This window comes from Capsella rubella, unplaced genomic scaffold (assembly GCF_000375325.1).
Source record: "Capsella rubella cultivar Monte Gargano unplaced genomic scaffold, Caprub1_0 scaffold_5, whole genome shotgun sequence".
Lineage (NCBI taxonomy): Eukaryota > Viridiplantae > Streptophyta > Magnoliopsida > Brassicales > Brassicaceae > Capsella > Capsella rubella.
In genome coordinates, this window is record NW_006238919.1 from 6,650,645 (window position 1) to 6,664,795 (window position 14,151).

Below are 14,151 nucleotides of genomic sequence, written 5' to 3' on the forward strand. Positions count from 1 at the left end.
TTATGATATTTTTGAAATAAATAAAAATTTTGTGCTATTTTTGTAAAAATAAAAAATTGTTGTCTTTCATTGAAAAAATTGTGGTATTTTAAGAAATTTCTCTTTTAAAAATAATGAAATAAAAATTTAGGTACGATAAATCTGATAAATATTTCATGATCCTAACTATAAAAAAAATCCCTAATATATTTATTGAAAAATCAGGAAATTGTCAAAACTTTTCCTTATAAATAGATTCTGAATTAGGCTTCATTAGCTTTGAGGCCGTATCACATGTTACATAAGTTCAATTTTAGGCACAATTTGTTAAAGTCAAAACCGAGCTCCCAGACCAGAATCATTATTAAGAAGACATACATATAAACAAGGAAAGAGATGAAATCATCTTCTCGGACGTCGTTTTCTTCGTTACCGGAGGAGATTGTTCTCCACTGTTTGGCTCGTGCGTCGAGATTTTCTCGTCCAACTCTATCCTTAGTATCTAAATATTTCCAGTCTCTCATAGCGTCACCTGAGCTCGAGGCCACACGAACACGCAACAGAATAACAGAAGATTACCTCTACGTTAGCTTAGACTTGGATAAAGAAAACCCTAACCCTAGCTGGTTCACAGTTTCCTTAATACCCAAGCAACAAAAACTCAAACCTGTCCCTTCGTTTCCTCATCAACATCCCAAATCCTCGAGTGTTGTTTCAATCGGTTCAGATATTTACATAATCGGAGGAGTCGTGAATGGACTGAGAAGCAATAGAGTGTTGAGTCTTAATGGTCGAACTCATCAATGGCTTATACTCCCAAACATGCTTCAACCTAGAGAAGCTCCAGCTGCTGATGTAATCGACGGTAAGATCTACGTGATTGGAGGCTCTGGTTCTAACTTTATACAAGATGTGGGAGAGGTTTATGATCCAAATACCCAAACTTGGGAGCCAATACTACCAACAACACTAAACCTCACCACTCAAATGAATGTGGTGCCAGGTAAATTAGTAATGAATGAAAAGGTTTATGCCATGAATGGTTTGATGGTTAACTTGGAGAAGAAGATTTTCTTGTTCGATAACACTTTGCGTCTAATGTCTGTATCCAATCAAAACCTTTTTTGGAATGATCCAAAGCAAGATTCGGCGTGGAGGCTGGTTAAAGGACTTGAAGAACTCTCTAAGTATCCATATTTTTATAATCTTCTTAATTCGTTGTCGAAATCAAGCGGAGGAAATGTTATAGTGTGGTGGAAGTCGAGGGTGAGTCGCTCTCAAGATCACCATTGCACTAAGGATTGTAAAACGGAGGTTTGGTGTGCGGAGGTTTCGTTTGAGAGACGCGGTTTAGAAGAAGTTTTGGGATTCGTTGAATGGACTAAGAATGTGTTTACCTTTGAGGGATGTGACACTCGGTCTGATTTCTTTTTGCATTCTGAGATTATCTCACATTGATCCAAGGAGTTTAAGAAATTAAAGATTGATTAGCTGAGAGGTTTTGGTTTTCGTGTGAGCTACGCTTTTTAATTGTTGTCTAAGAGATATTCCATATACAGTCCATACTTACTAGATGTTTTTTTCTGATTTCTGATCATTTTTTATTGGTTTCAATTATAAAGGATATTATTAACTATATACAATTCATGACCATACTTTAGAGAGTCCAATAAATTATTATTTTTTGCTAAGTACGATGACAAACATGTAAAATTGAAGATTATGAGAGGAGTTAGCCTTCAAATTCTATCTCATGATTTAGTTTTAAAATTATTAGGAAACTAGTATAACACTTTTTGTAAACTATATATACATAACTAAAACTTACATGTAGAAATATCTTTAAGTTTATCAGAAATAACAAAATGAGTCTGCATAATTAAAAAGTAGAATATTTTGACTGATTTAGAAAATGTACCCGTAATATTACATTTACAACTTAAGCTAAACCTAATTTTCTTATAGGGTTTTTCTTTTTGCACATATTCTTTGTTTTTTATTTTGTTTGATCTCTATTAAAATATTTATAAATTTCATCGAACTTTCTTCTCAATAGTTTGATTCTGATCTTTGTGAAAAAAAAACAATATGCAACGTATAAGTCAAGGATTTGCGTGGAGCTTTCATATGTTGGCCCGAAGTAGTATCAGATATGTTTATAAACTAGCAAAGGAAGCAATAGTTTATGTGTATCCTCCTCGCAAAACGACTTGCACTATCTGTTTAAATGATAACATTGACATAAATCAGATGTTTTGTGTTGAAAAATGTCGTCATGAGTTCTGTTCCAAGTGCGTGAGACGACATATAGAGGTGAGGCTACCCGAGGGAAGTGTGATTAGATGTCCTGCTTACCGTTGCAAATCCGAGCTTACTTGTGAAAGCTGTGCCAATCTTTTGACACCTAAACTAATAAAGATGTGGCAAGAAAGGATCAAAGACGACTCAATTCCTATAAATGAGAGAGTTTATTGCCCAAATCCGAGGTGCTCGGCTTTAATGTCTTTAGACGAGCTCTCTAAACCTGTTAAAGAAGGTGGAGTTTGGAGATACTTCTCTACACCTACGAAAGAAGATGAAGTTAGAAGAAAGTGTTTTGAATGCAATCAACTCCTTTGCATTAAATGTAAAGTTCCTTGGCATATTGACTTGTCGTGTGGCGATTACAAGAGATTGGGTCCAAATCCTAATGTTAATGATATGAAGTTCAAAGGTTTAGCAAATAGGAAAAGGTGGCGTGAATGTGGAAAGTGCGAACGCACGATCGAACTTTCAGAAGGATGCATCAAAGTAACTTGCATGTATATATATCATCTCTACTAATAACATTTTCCTTTAGAATTTCATTATTATACATGTTTATATCTGATTTTTTTTTTAGCTTTTCTTTTTCTTATATATATAGTTATGTTTTAATCTGATTGAGCATTATTATATTTTTCCATTGTAGATGTGGACATAAGTTTTGCTACCAATGTGGAGCCAAGGCTGGAGGTTGCCGTCATGGTGCTTACCATATCTATCTTCCAACGCCACAACTGCCGTATATAACATCTTGAGCATGACTGATCAGTTTTTGTTTTGGTTCTATTGTTATATATCTTTTTGCTTTAGAAAATAGTATGACTGGTTTTGTAGGTTTTTGGGATTAAGGTACAAGTCCGATTAATGTATGACTTTGTCCCTAACACATTTAGTATTTACTTATGTTACCCTTTGTTAGACAACCAAGCTTTCGTGGTCACCTGATATATTATTGACAATATCAAGCTATGGAAGATTTAGACTTTTTTACAAGTTTACAGAATGAAGAACAATTCTTAAAGTTATAAAATAGATTAGGATCTGCATAATTAATTCACGAATATAAAAAATCTGAATATAATCATATACATGTTTTATTGAATTTACTTGACTAAATAATTATTTGTTTTCTTTTTAACAAAAACCTTTTAATAATTTGTACAAGCTAAATTTTCTATTTTGAATGGTTAGATTCGTAAGTAAATAACGAATTTGAAATTATATTTTGTCGCTTTATATGTAAAGTTGAATTAGTTGAAGTAAGATATGTTCGAGGTTATCTTAGGTTCTTATAATACAATTGACTAAATTTCATGTATATTTAGGTACATTCTTTTATAATTTATAAGATATCAAATATATATCGCGATACGGTTGAGAAAAAGTCTTATTAGAAGTCTAAAATTAAATAAATAAAAGATATGGAAAGTGTTTCAAAACAACAACTATTAACCTAAAAGTGTTAATCTAAACACATAGACCAATCCATGTAAATAGCCCATGTCAAAACCATGGGGAGAATTATTAGAGAAAACAAAAACCACAACCTTAGCCCATAAGCTAGATAAGCATAATAAATAAGAAAGTTAAAAGAAAAATAAAAAAGAAGATCACAGCAGTAAACACATCCATCACGAATTCGCGACGGTGAGAGCAACCTCCACGTTTCCATTGAGCTCCACATTTGTAGCAAAACGTATAGCCACACCTAAACACATTAGAGTCATGATGATGAACATTACATTACATTGAAGTATCCAATATAGAATGTGCATGATTAGAGATAGTACGTACCTGCATGTTACAGTGTTGCTTTCTTTCGATAGTTTGATCTTGTGTTGGCAACTTCCACATTGACGCCACACTGTTGTACTAGCCTTTTGACTTGACCTCTCTTTGTACTCCTCGCACGACAACTTATAATGCCAAAGATCTTTGCAGTTAATGCAAAAGTCTTGAAGGCATTTATAACATCTTCTCTTGACTCCATCTTCACTAGATTCAAGGAGCTCGGTCTTGGACATCAAAGCCCAACAGCTTGGATTTGGGCAATGGAATCTGTCACATACAGCAACTGATTCCTCTTTAACTCTTTGTTCCCACAACACTTTTAGTTTAGGTGTCAAAAGATGGACACAACTTGTAAGATCAAGGTTTGATGTACAGTCAGGACGAGGACAACTTGGTACATCTCCTTGGTTTAGCTTCAGCTCTATATGTTTTTTCATGTACCCCGTACCGAACTTATGACCGCATGAATCAACGGAGATCATCTTCTTCTCAGCTCCAGTTATTATTTCCATTGCGAGATCAAAGACAAACTTAGTTTGAGTTTTAGGAACAAGAACAGGGATGCTTGTTTCAAAAATTTGTCTGATACGTTGCACATCATCCATCAACGAGGCGATTTTCTCATGCTTAGGAGCGGATCTCCCCATGGCCTATAAGGCAAAAAAACAATCAAACAAGATATTGTAACAAACAAACGAAAAGCAAATAAAAAAATACTTACAAATTCGAAAATCTCATCATCATCAAAACAGATAGAGATATGTTTGATCCCAAAACTTAGGGCTTTGGTAAGCCCTAGCTTAAGTGCCATAAGATCAGCCTCCCAAAGTGTAAGGAGGTCAGAGTCATGAAGTGGCCCATTCATCTGAAACAAGAGATTGTCACGTTCGTCTTCTCTGCAAATAGCAACACCAAATCCTGCCGATGATAAACCTCTTCTGATCAGTAACTTTCTCAAACCCTTGAAGTAAAGAGTGTACGAGTCACAACTTAGATCGCCCGGTGAGGGTTTTGCGGTGGTGCGGTTTGGTGCATCTGCTTTCTTCATGTTACTTGTCTTGTGCATACTTTGAGATTTGTTTTTTTTTTTCTCCTTTGGTTTAGTTATGAACTTATGACGAGTGTTAATATATATAGACCAGAGGCGGCTCCAATTCCAATTATATAATGCAGACGGAAATTAGCTTTTAGGTCAGAGATTAAAAAAAAGAAGGAAAAAACCTAAATATATTCCATGAATGTTTAATGGTTTTATATTATAGTTTCTAGTTTTTAGATTTTGAATTTTACAAAAAGAAAAAAAGAAAATCATCGCTTGAAAATAGTGAAAATCTCAAATATTTTTGGGTTTTGGATTCTTTGTAAAATTTGGGGGAAAAAAATCCTAAAACTAGATTCCCTATAAAAATCTACTTTCACAAAAATTTTGATTGGATAAGATAAGAGTTTTGAGAAAATAAATCTAAATCTAATTCTAAAGAACTGGAAACAATTTAAGGATAATTATTGAAAACAGAAAACTTATCGGGCAAGTATAATGCTTATCATTTATCAAGCTGAATAAAGATTTTTGTGTTTAAGCTATAGAGCTAGAAATTAGTTTAGCAAATTAGAGCTATTTTTTTACCGGAAATAAAAAGGCTTTTAAGCATTTGAACATTATAAATGATATAATTTTATCAAATAAATTTTGATGTTATAATTTTATTAAAATATAGTGATAACTGATAACAACTTTATATAAGATTTAGAGTTTGTATGGACCGGAATTTTAATAAGCCGGCCCAAAAACCCTATTTAACATCCCTAGATGAGAATTAATGTGAAACTGTAGATTGTAATTTTCTTGGTTCTCACTTGCTTAGTAGTAGACTTATTGTTGTTCTTCTTCCACTCCTTGCACAGTCGCACTTATTTGCCAATGCTTCGCTCGCAAGTTACTTTGTTACTGGTTCATAGACAATGGAACGGTCGTTAGCTCAAGGCTCGATGAATGCATGGTAACAAATCATCAGCGTCGTTTTTGTAATTGGGAATGTTTTGTTGACACTAATTTTATGGAAGTATTTATTTCATAAGAACAAAACAATTGAACACGTACGGTACAAACACATTATGGTGGTATCAAACAAGTACATACGTTCATATATAACAGTACTTAAAAGTTATAAGCTCATCATGCAAAAATTAAAACAATGGGAGCTTTCGTAATTCATCACCACTTCCAGTTGCATCCGTTGTTAAACAATGCGTCACAGGCCTTGTCGGCAACGTCGCCGATTTTGCCAATAATACCACTGTTTTCATCAGTGCGAGGAATAAAACTTTCTTCCTTACCCATGACTTGTTTGTTGCAGTTCTTTTTGCAAATTTCTTCACATGTTGAAGGAGTATGTTTATTTGCCGATTTCATACACTGAGGGAGGCAATGTTTCACACACATTCCTACGTTGTTTGAATGAGCAATTTGTGCCGAAAACATCATCGTCAATATAGCTACAACCATGAAAACACTGCATGTTTTCTTCAACGCTTGAGTCGCCATAACGTCGGTCGTAGGCTTCTTTTATTATTTAATGATGATGATTTCTGCAAATATGAGTATTGCAACTTTCTTTTTAAACTCTCTCTTTGTAATTATGATAGAAGAAGCTGATTTGGTGGGTAATGTTTGGTTTCATCTAGGTGATCATTTATATAGTAAAACTAATGTCGTCTATAATTAGCAACTGTTTTTAAATTTGTTTCATGCTTCGCTCAAATACAGCCAACAAATCTTATACAGCTTAACTGTGCTTTATTTTGTTGTTGTTGTCCAAACAGATATTAGATGGCATATAATAGCAAATTTTGATGTATATATATATGACATTTTCGTTTATCCGATGAGGTGCAAAAATTTACAGAGGAGGAGAGAAGTAAACAAATCATCAGCGTCGTTTCGGGAAATAATAACACTTTTTGGTCTGACTTGGTCAAGTCTGATGTGTCTCCGGTTCGATCGGTTACTGGAAGAACCAAAATCATCTCATTCTATTTCTACTATATTGGGCCTTCTTTCAGGAAGTCTTTTTTGTTTTGTATTTCAAAGAATTTTGAAAATAGGATTTAGATTTATAGATTGAAACCTGACCACAGTTAAACGAATTTAGACATTTTGTTCTCTTTTGAATTAACGTGTAAGGGCATGGGCATTGGAGGGTTTATGGCAGTCCCCCAACCAAAACAAATAAAGACAAAAAAAAAAAAGGACGTACCTCCAAACGGGATGGTTCCTTGGCTTTTGTTTCACCAATCGCGAGCTCCACTTAAAGAAAATCTGAAAAGGTAAAAATCTAGGACCAAATGCAGTCCAAACCGATGCATTTGCTCTTAGAAGAACGACTGGTTCAATTGTCTAGAAATAGTAGCATATTAATTTATTTTTCCTCCTATTTTTTCGATTAAAATTTGGATTTTTTTTTTCCGGGAATTTTATACTTTACTTAGCTCATTATATATTTTCATCAATCTCAATTCTCAAGTGCAATATTCTGCATATGTTGTTCTCTATAAGAGTTTTTACTTTGTAATAACCCTATAATAATCGTCCATATATATATATATATATATATACTGCACAAAACATACAATTAAAAGTTTGGAATATAATGAATATGGCATTTTGATGTACTGCACAAAACAGCAAATTTTGATGTATATATATGGCATTTTGATGTATATATATGGCATTTTGTGTCTATAATACGTGAGAGTCAATAACGCTGCCTATAATATAGATTCTCTTAGTCTTGTTGAAAGTAATCTCTAACATGTGTTTCTATTATTCTATACCACCTGGCCCAACAGAGCACGAAACTGTGCCAAACAATTTAAACCTTTCATATGCTTAAAATTAATGCTTAAATAACACGAACTATTTATGAATTAAGTATCTTTATATATATGAGTACATCTGTACATGCAAGGGTCTTTGCATAAAGATGAATACACTCAAATAAGTCAAAGCCAGATTTTATATTAGACTTCCATTTTGTTTGTATCAAAAGTTAGAGAAAAATGTCAAATTAAACATCCGAATTGTATTCTGTTTTGCCATGTAATTGATTAGTACATCCTTAAGTTGCCGAACTGATGTCGGCATGAATCAATTGAAAGCAACTTCTCCTTAGCTCCCTTAGCTTCAGTATACTTCTTCTCAGCTCCAGCTATACTTTCCATTGCGAGACCAAAGACAAACCTAGTTTTAGTTTTAGGCACAAGGACAGAGATGCTCGTTTCAAAACTTTGTCTGATACGTTGCACCTCATTCATCAACGAGGCGATTCTCTCACTCATAGGGAGTGGATCTCCCCATGGCCTAAAAAACATAAAATAAAAAAATCATATACGTAAGATATTGGAACCAACAAAGACACATCAATGTGAAAGCAAGTAAAATAAACTTACAAATTCGAAACCTCACGGTCGTCAAAGCATATTGAGATATGATTGATCCCTAAACTCAGCGCTTTGGTAAGTCCTAGCTTCAATGCCGTAAGATCAGCCGCCCAACCTGTATTTCATGTATTTTGGGGCATCTTCTCCTTCTTTTTTCATGTATTTCTTCTCCATACTTTCAGACTATTTACCTTGAGTCTTAAGGTTAAATAGCTCGTAGTGATATATATGGCGGCTCCTACTAAAACGCACAAGGAAATTAGGTTTTAAGAATAGGTAAGTAAGAAAAAAGAAAAGGAGAAAGTTTAGGTTACTTCGATTGTATCTTTGTTAAGTTCACGTAACGTTTGTTAACTATTAATTTTTGTAAAAGTTATTTGCTAATTGCTATAGATTCTGTTCGGATGCCTAGATCATGTTTAACTGATATTGTCTATCGTTCATGCTTTGACCCCTTAAAACCTCTATAAATTAATACTCGATAAATTAATAATTTCTATAAATTAATAAATTTCTCTTTGTGACCAGTGTAATTTTAAACACATTTCGATAAAATAATAACATAATAATTTTTCTGAAAATCATTTGTAAATATATGGTCCCATCAATATTATAAATTAATAATTAGGTAAAATTTTCAAAATACATGTATATATAGACACATTATTTTTTGTTAGAGTTTATTTCTAATATTTTACTATATAAAAATTGTTAGAATTCTCTTTCAAGACATAATAATTATTATTTTCTTTGCTAATTATTATATAAAATACTAATTATCATGATTAAATCTTATTTTTAAATATTTTTTTTAAAAAAATTCTAAATTAGGAAAATCTCTCTATAAATTAATAATTATTAATTTATCGATAAATTAAAACGTTTATAAATTAATAGATTTTCATGGTGTCAACATTATTAATTTATGGGCTAATTTTAAAACTACCCCTTTTGAGGATCACATTTTTAAAAATACCCCAATAGAGAGAGCAATTTTAAAACTACCCCTGTTTTGGTGCAAAAAGACGATTCTGCCCTCATTTGTTTTAACCTAAAAAATCTCTTCTTCACCAATCTCTCTCGACGGCGAAACCCGACTCATCTCTCTCGAGACGGCGACGGTGACTCCGACTCTGACTCATCTCTCTCGAGACGGCGACGGCGATCCATTGATGTTGATTTATGAGAATCCTAGTTTACAGTTCATCCCGCCGACTATCTCTACGTTCCTTCAAGCCCCTAAATTTATTGTTCTCCGTCGTGATTCATTGTGCTTGGTCGTGGTGTGCTGAGATTTGGTGTGCTATGGCGAGATGAAATGTGCTCTGCTCAGTTCGCCGTGGTCTGGTAACTCACTTTCAGCATCTCGTCAAGCTTAGCACACCTATTCGCTTCACTCTATCAAATCACGGCCTAGATTCTCCTATAACAGTGAGATGCTGGATTACTGTTGGATATTAGAATTTTGCAGGATTACTGTTGGATATTAGAATTTTGCAGGATCTAGATATATTCATGGTTTGTGTTGCAGGATTACTGTTGGATATTAGAATTTTGGAATTATTCAAGAAGCTTCGAGCTCTGTTTTTAGTATTCGACCAAGAGGAGTGGAGACATGTGAGAGCCAGCCTTGAGTACACTGGTGGAGAAGTAAGAAGTGCTGGTAGAAAGCGGTATATCTAACGATAGTTTCAGACTAAGAAACAAACTCATGTGATAAGAAAATTGGTGCTTAAGTTGAAAATATGCTTCTTTGTTTGTCATCTAGTGATTATGTGGTTAGTAACTGGCCTTTTACTTGTATTTCAAGTACAAGGTAGTGAATGTTTCATTGGTTTCATTTCATGTTTGTATAATCATATATACAAGCTCTGAATTTACTGTATGTATACATAGTTTGTGTTGCAGGATTATTGTTGAATGTATTGGAGATTTGGAATTGTTCAAGAAGCTCGGAGCTTTGTTATTATTTTTCGACGAAGAGGGGTGGAGAGAATGTAAGTGCCAGCCTTGAGTAAACTGGTGGAGAAGTAAAACTACTAGTAGAAAGCTTATATCAAACGTTAGTTTCATAAGAAAGTAAAACAATGCTTCTTTGTTTGTCATCTAGTGACTGTGTGATTATATTATGGTTGATTACTTTGTAACTGTATGTGACTTTTTTGTTTGTTTATTAAAGGGCTTACAATTATAATTTTGTAACTGTTTGGTTGATTACTTTGTAACTTTGTTTGTCATCTGTAGATAATCTTTATGCAAAACCTTTTAAATCCTTGAAACATCTTTTGAATCCTTATGCAAACTTTTAAAATCTTGTATTTACTATTACAAGGTATTAAAAGTCATTTAAAAACCCTGTAAAACCATTTTAAAAACCTTGTAAAACATTTTACAAATCTTTTGAAGCCATTTTAAAAACCATTTAAAATCCTTGTACAACCTTAAAAAACCTTGTAAAACCTTATAAAAACCTTATAAAAACCTTATAAAAACCTTTTAAGAAACTTGAAACCATATAAAAACCTTATAAAATCTTTATAAAACCTTATAAAAACTTTTTAAAAATCTTGTATTTAATTTTACAAGGTATTAAAAATCATTTAAAAACCTTTTACAAACCTTATAAAAACCTTTTAAGAAACTTGAAACCATATAAAAACCTTATAAAATCATTATAAAACCTTATAAAAACTTTTTAAAGTTCTTGTATTTAATTTTACAAGGTATTAAAAATCATTTAAAAACCTTTTAAAACCTTTTAAGAAACTTAAAGCCTTATAAAAACCATATAAAAACCTTATAAAAAGTATTTAAATTTCTTACAAGGCTTTTTATAAAGATTTTTATAGGTTTATAAGGCTTTTATAAGGTTTTTTTAAAAGGTTTATAAGATTTTTAGAAGGTTTTTAAAAGGTTTTGAAAAAGTATATAATTTTTACAAGGCTTTTATAAGGTTTTAAAAAATTATTTAATTTTTTTACAATGTTCTTAAAAGGTTTTGAAAAGTTTTTATAACGTATTTAAAATTAAGGTTTTATAAAGTGTTTAAATATATATAAAGGTTTGAAAAACTATTTAAAATTTTTTACAAGTCTTTTATAAGGTTTTTAAAAGGTTTTGAAAAGTATTTAAAAGGTTTTACAAGGTATTTAAATTTAAGAGAATTTTTGAGAAATACCCCTTTTGGTGTACCTTTTTTTAAAAATACCCCTAGTTTTTATTCATTTTCAAAAATACCCCTTTTCAAATATGAAAAATTATAAACTTTTATAAGGTTGATAAGGTACATCAAGATCATCATTACTACTGGGAGACTAAATCCAAATATTTAGAAGGTTTTAAAAGGTTCTAAACGACATTTATATAGTTTTTATAAGGTTTTTAAAAGGTTTACACAGTTTTATAAGCTTTTATATGATTTTTAAAAGGTATTTATACGGTACTTATGAAATATATATATATATTTACACACATGTAAAGATAATTTGTGTCTATAAATATAATTTTATACATATGTTTTTGATAAATTTCAAATTTTATTGTGACTTTTTGATAAAATTAGAAAGAGGGGTATTTTTAAAAAGTGGTATTGGAAAAAAAGGATTTTTGAAATTCCCCCTAAATTTAATAAGGAGTTGAATATATATATTATAGTTTAGAAAACTATTTAAATTTTTTTACAAAGCTTTTATAAAGATTTTATATGGCTTTTATAAGGTTTTTAATGGTTTAAAAAATATTTAAAAGGTTTTACTAGTGTTTAAAGACATATTAAAGTTTTAAAATCTATTTAAAGAGTTTTACAAGTCATAAAGTTTTACAAAATTTTTATAATGATTTTATAAGGTTTTTATATATAAATAACAAGTATAATTACGTTTTACATTAGTCAATATTTTAAAATCAATGAATACACACAAAGACTTGTTGCTTTTACAAATACAGATGTGAGTATTATAATCATGAACTTCAGTCATTTAAACTCTCTCATAAGTCATAACTACAGATCTTGGATACCCACATTCGTCAATTCCACCATATTAGCATCAACTCAAAACAAACAATTCAATTCAATTCAATCATCCAAGTCTCCTAAGAATGCAAGAACACTAAACAACATCATCAGAGAAGAGAGAAGCTTTCAAAACAAGAAAACTTCACTCTTTCTGAGCACTTTAGTTTACTGTCCTTTCTGAGCACTTCAGCTCAGTTAGAGATTCTAATTATGAGCACTTCAGCTCAGTGTCCTTTCAACTCTTCCAATTTTTGTAGTGTCAACCTCATCTTCTTTCTTTTCTCACACATCATACAGTCTCTTCTCCCACCAATCCAAAGATTATTGTAACCTCTTAATATTCTTGTCATCCAAACTTGAAATCACTCTTTATATACCTAGAGTAACAAAAGTGACAATTCAAAGGGAAAGACGGATCACAAAAAATATATATACCAAACTACTTATATATATATATATCCAAACCTGTTTCATAGCTTCCTTGTAATGGCCAAATGTGAAGTTGATATCCGCATCAACGACTCAACTCGAGCATATGCCTGACTTAGGCTTCCCAAGCGTACCTTATATTTACAATCAAGAAGCGTGTTACTTGCTTGTACGTCCATATATAACATTCAACACACATGCACAGAGACACATGTGAATTCTCGCTTTTATGTTTATTATGAAGTAAAGCAATAAGTAAATTATGATCAAATAATATCAATGGACTTCTCGATCTACAACCAAACACTGACAATTCGTGAATAAATCTTATTTTCCCGTGAACATGAAAGATTGGTAATACTAGAAACATAATTAACAAATTATAGAAATTAAGCAATCAAAGAACTTCCAACAACCAGTTCAATTCCCAGAAAAGTAAACATATTCCAGCGAGATCTATCACCTACTAAGTTTAAAGAGGACGATACTTACATAGCAGATGATAAACACGAGACTGAACATGACTGGTTCCCAATTACAGCAACGACGAGTTGCCCAATTTCAACAACAACGAGATCGACGGATCGCAGTTACAGTAGCATCTGAGAATAAGAAGAAGATGAAGAAGAAGAAGAAGAAGAAGAAGAAGAAGAAGAAGAAGAAGAAGAGGAAGAAGAAGAAGAAGAAAGAAAGAAACGACGATGATGAGTTCCCGATTTCGGCGACGGTGAAGTTGACGGCGGCGGCATAAGAGAGAATAAATTGCGGATCGTCAATTCTGAGAAGAAAGGTTTGTGTAAAGAAAATGGTAGAATAGTCATTAAAATTAAAAAGGGGTAGATATAAAAATAGCAAAAGAAAGGGGTATTTTTAAAAAGAGACATATCAAAAGGGGTATTTCTAACAATTTCTCTTAATTTATAGAGGTTTTACCGTATATAGGTCTTGTTTTGACGAGAAGTCAACAAAAGAAAAGTATGATCTAGTTGATAAGTCAATAAAATTTATTTATTTCACCAAAAATATGGTGATTTGTTTCAAGATTTTTCGGACATTTTTTGTGGTGAAAGGAATTAATGGTTATGGTGTATCACTGTGTATTTGTGTAAAGAGTTGAGTCTTCTTGTAAAGTTTTCAGAAAATAATTTCACTAAACATCCATATCAGCAAATGTATTAATTAAATAAATAAAT

General features: G+C 32.0%; 4 protein-coding genes and 1 long non-coding RNA gene across 5 annotated transcripts; 2 read left to right on the forward strand and 3 right to left on the reverse strand.

Moving 5' to 3' along the window:
- Positions 1–363: 363 nt before the first annotated feature.
- LOC17885759 (putative F-box/kelch-repeat protein At5g03000) lies at positions 364–1,437 on the forward strand (the record flags this gene model as incomplete). The annotated part of the gene is made up of 2 exons (XM_023783462.1): positions 364–1,140; positions 1,240–1,437. Coding segments are annotated over 2 exons (975 nt in total), but the record flags the coding sequence as incomplete, so codon positions are not given.
- Positions 1,438–2,067: 630 nt separating this feature from the next.
- On the forward strand, positions 2,068–3,038 carry LOC17885755 (probable E3 ubiquitin-protein ligase RNF144A). Its single transcript, XM_006292795.1, has 3 exons — positions 2,068–2,515; positions 2,555–2,780; positions 2,930–3,038. Exons 1-3 carry the CDS (start codon positions 2,068–2,070, stop codon positions 3,036–3,038), a joined length of 783 nt encoding a protein of 260 aa, XP_006292857.1.
- An 805-nt stretch (positions 3,039–3,843) lies between these two features.
- LOC17885485 (probable E3 ubiquitin-protein ligase ARI3) lies at positions 3,844–5,122 on the reverse strand. Its single transcript, XM_006293028.1, has 3 exons — positions 4,796–5,122; positions 4,078–4,724; positions 3,844–3,991 (listed from the first exon to the last, which is right to left on the reverse strand). The coding sequence occupies exons 1-3, from the start codon at positions 5,120–5,122 to the stop codon at positions 3,844–3,846; spliced, it is 1,122 nt and encodes a 373-aa protein (XP_006293090.1).
- A 1,167-nt stretch (positions 5,123–6,289) lies between these two features.
- Positions 6,290–6,619, reverse strand: LOC17884722. The gene has a single exon (XM_006293030.1). The coding sequence runs from the start codon at positions 6,617–6,619 to the stop codon at positions 6,290–6,292; it is 330 nt and encodes a 109-aa protein (XP_006293092.1).
- Positions 6,620–12,407: 5,788 nt separating this feature from the next.
- On the reverse strand, positions 12,408–13,808 carry LOC111830590. Its single transcript, XR_002833996.1, has 3 exons — positions 13,451–13,808; positions 12,995–13,092; positions 12,408–12,906 (listed from the first exon to the last, which is right to left on the reverse strand). It is a non-coding gene; the product is annotated as an uncharacterized LOC111830590 (long non-coding RNA).
- Positions 13,809–14,151: the final 343 nt, after the last annotated feature.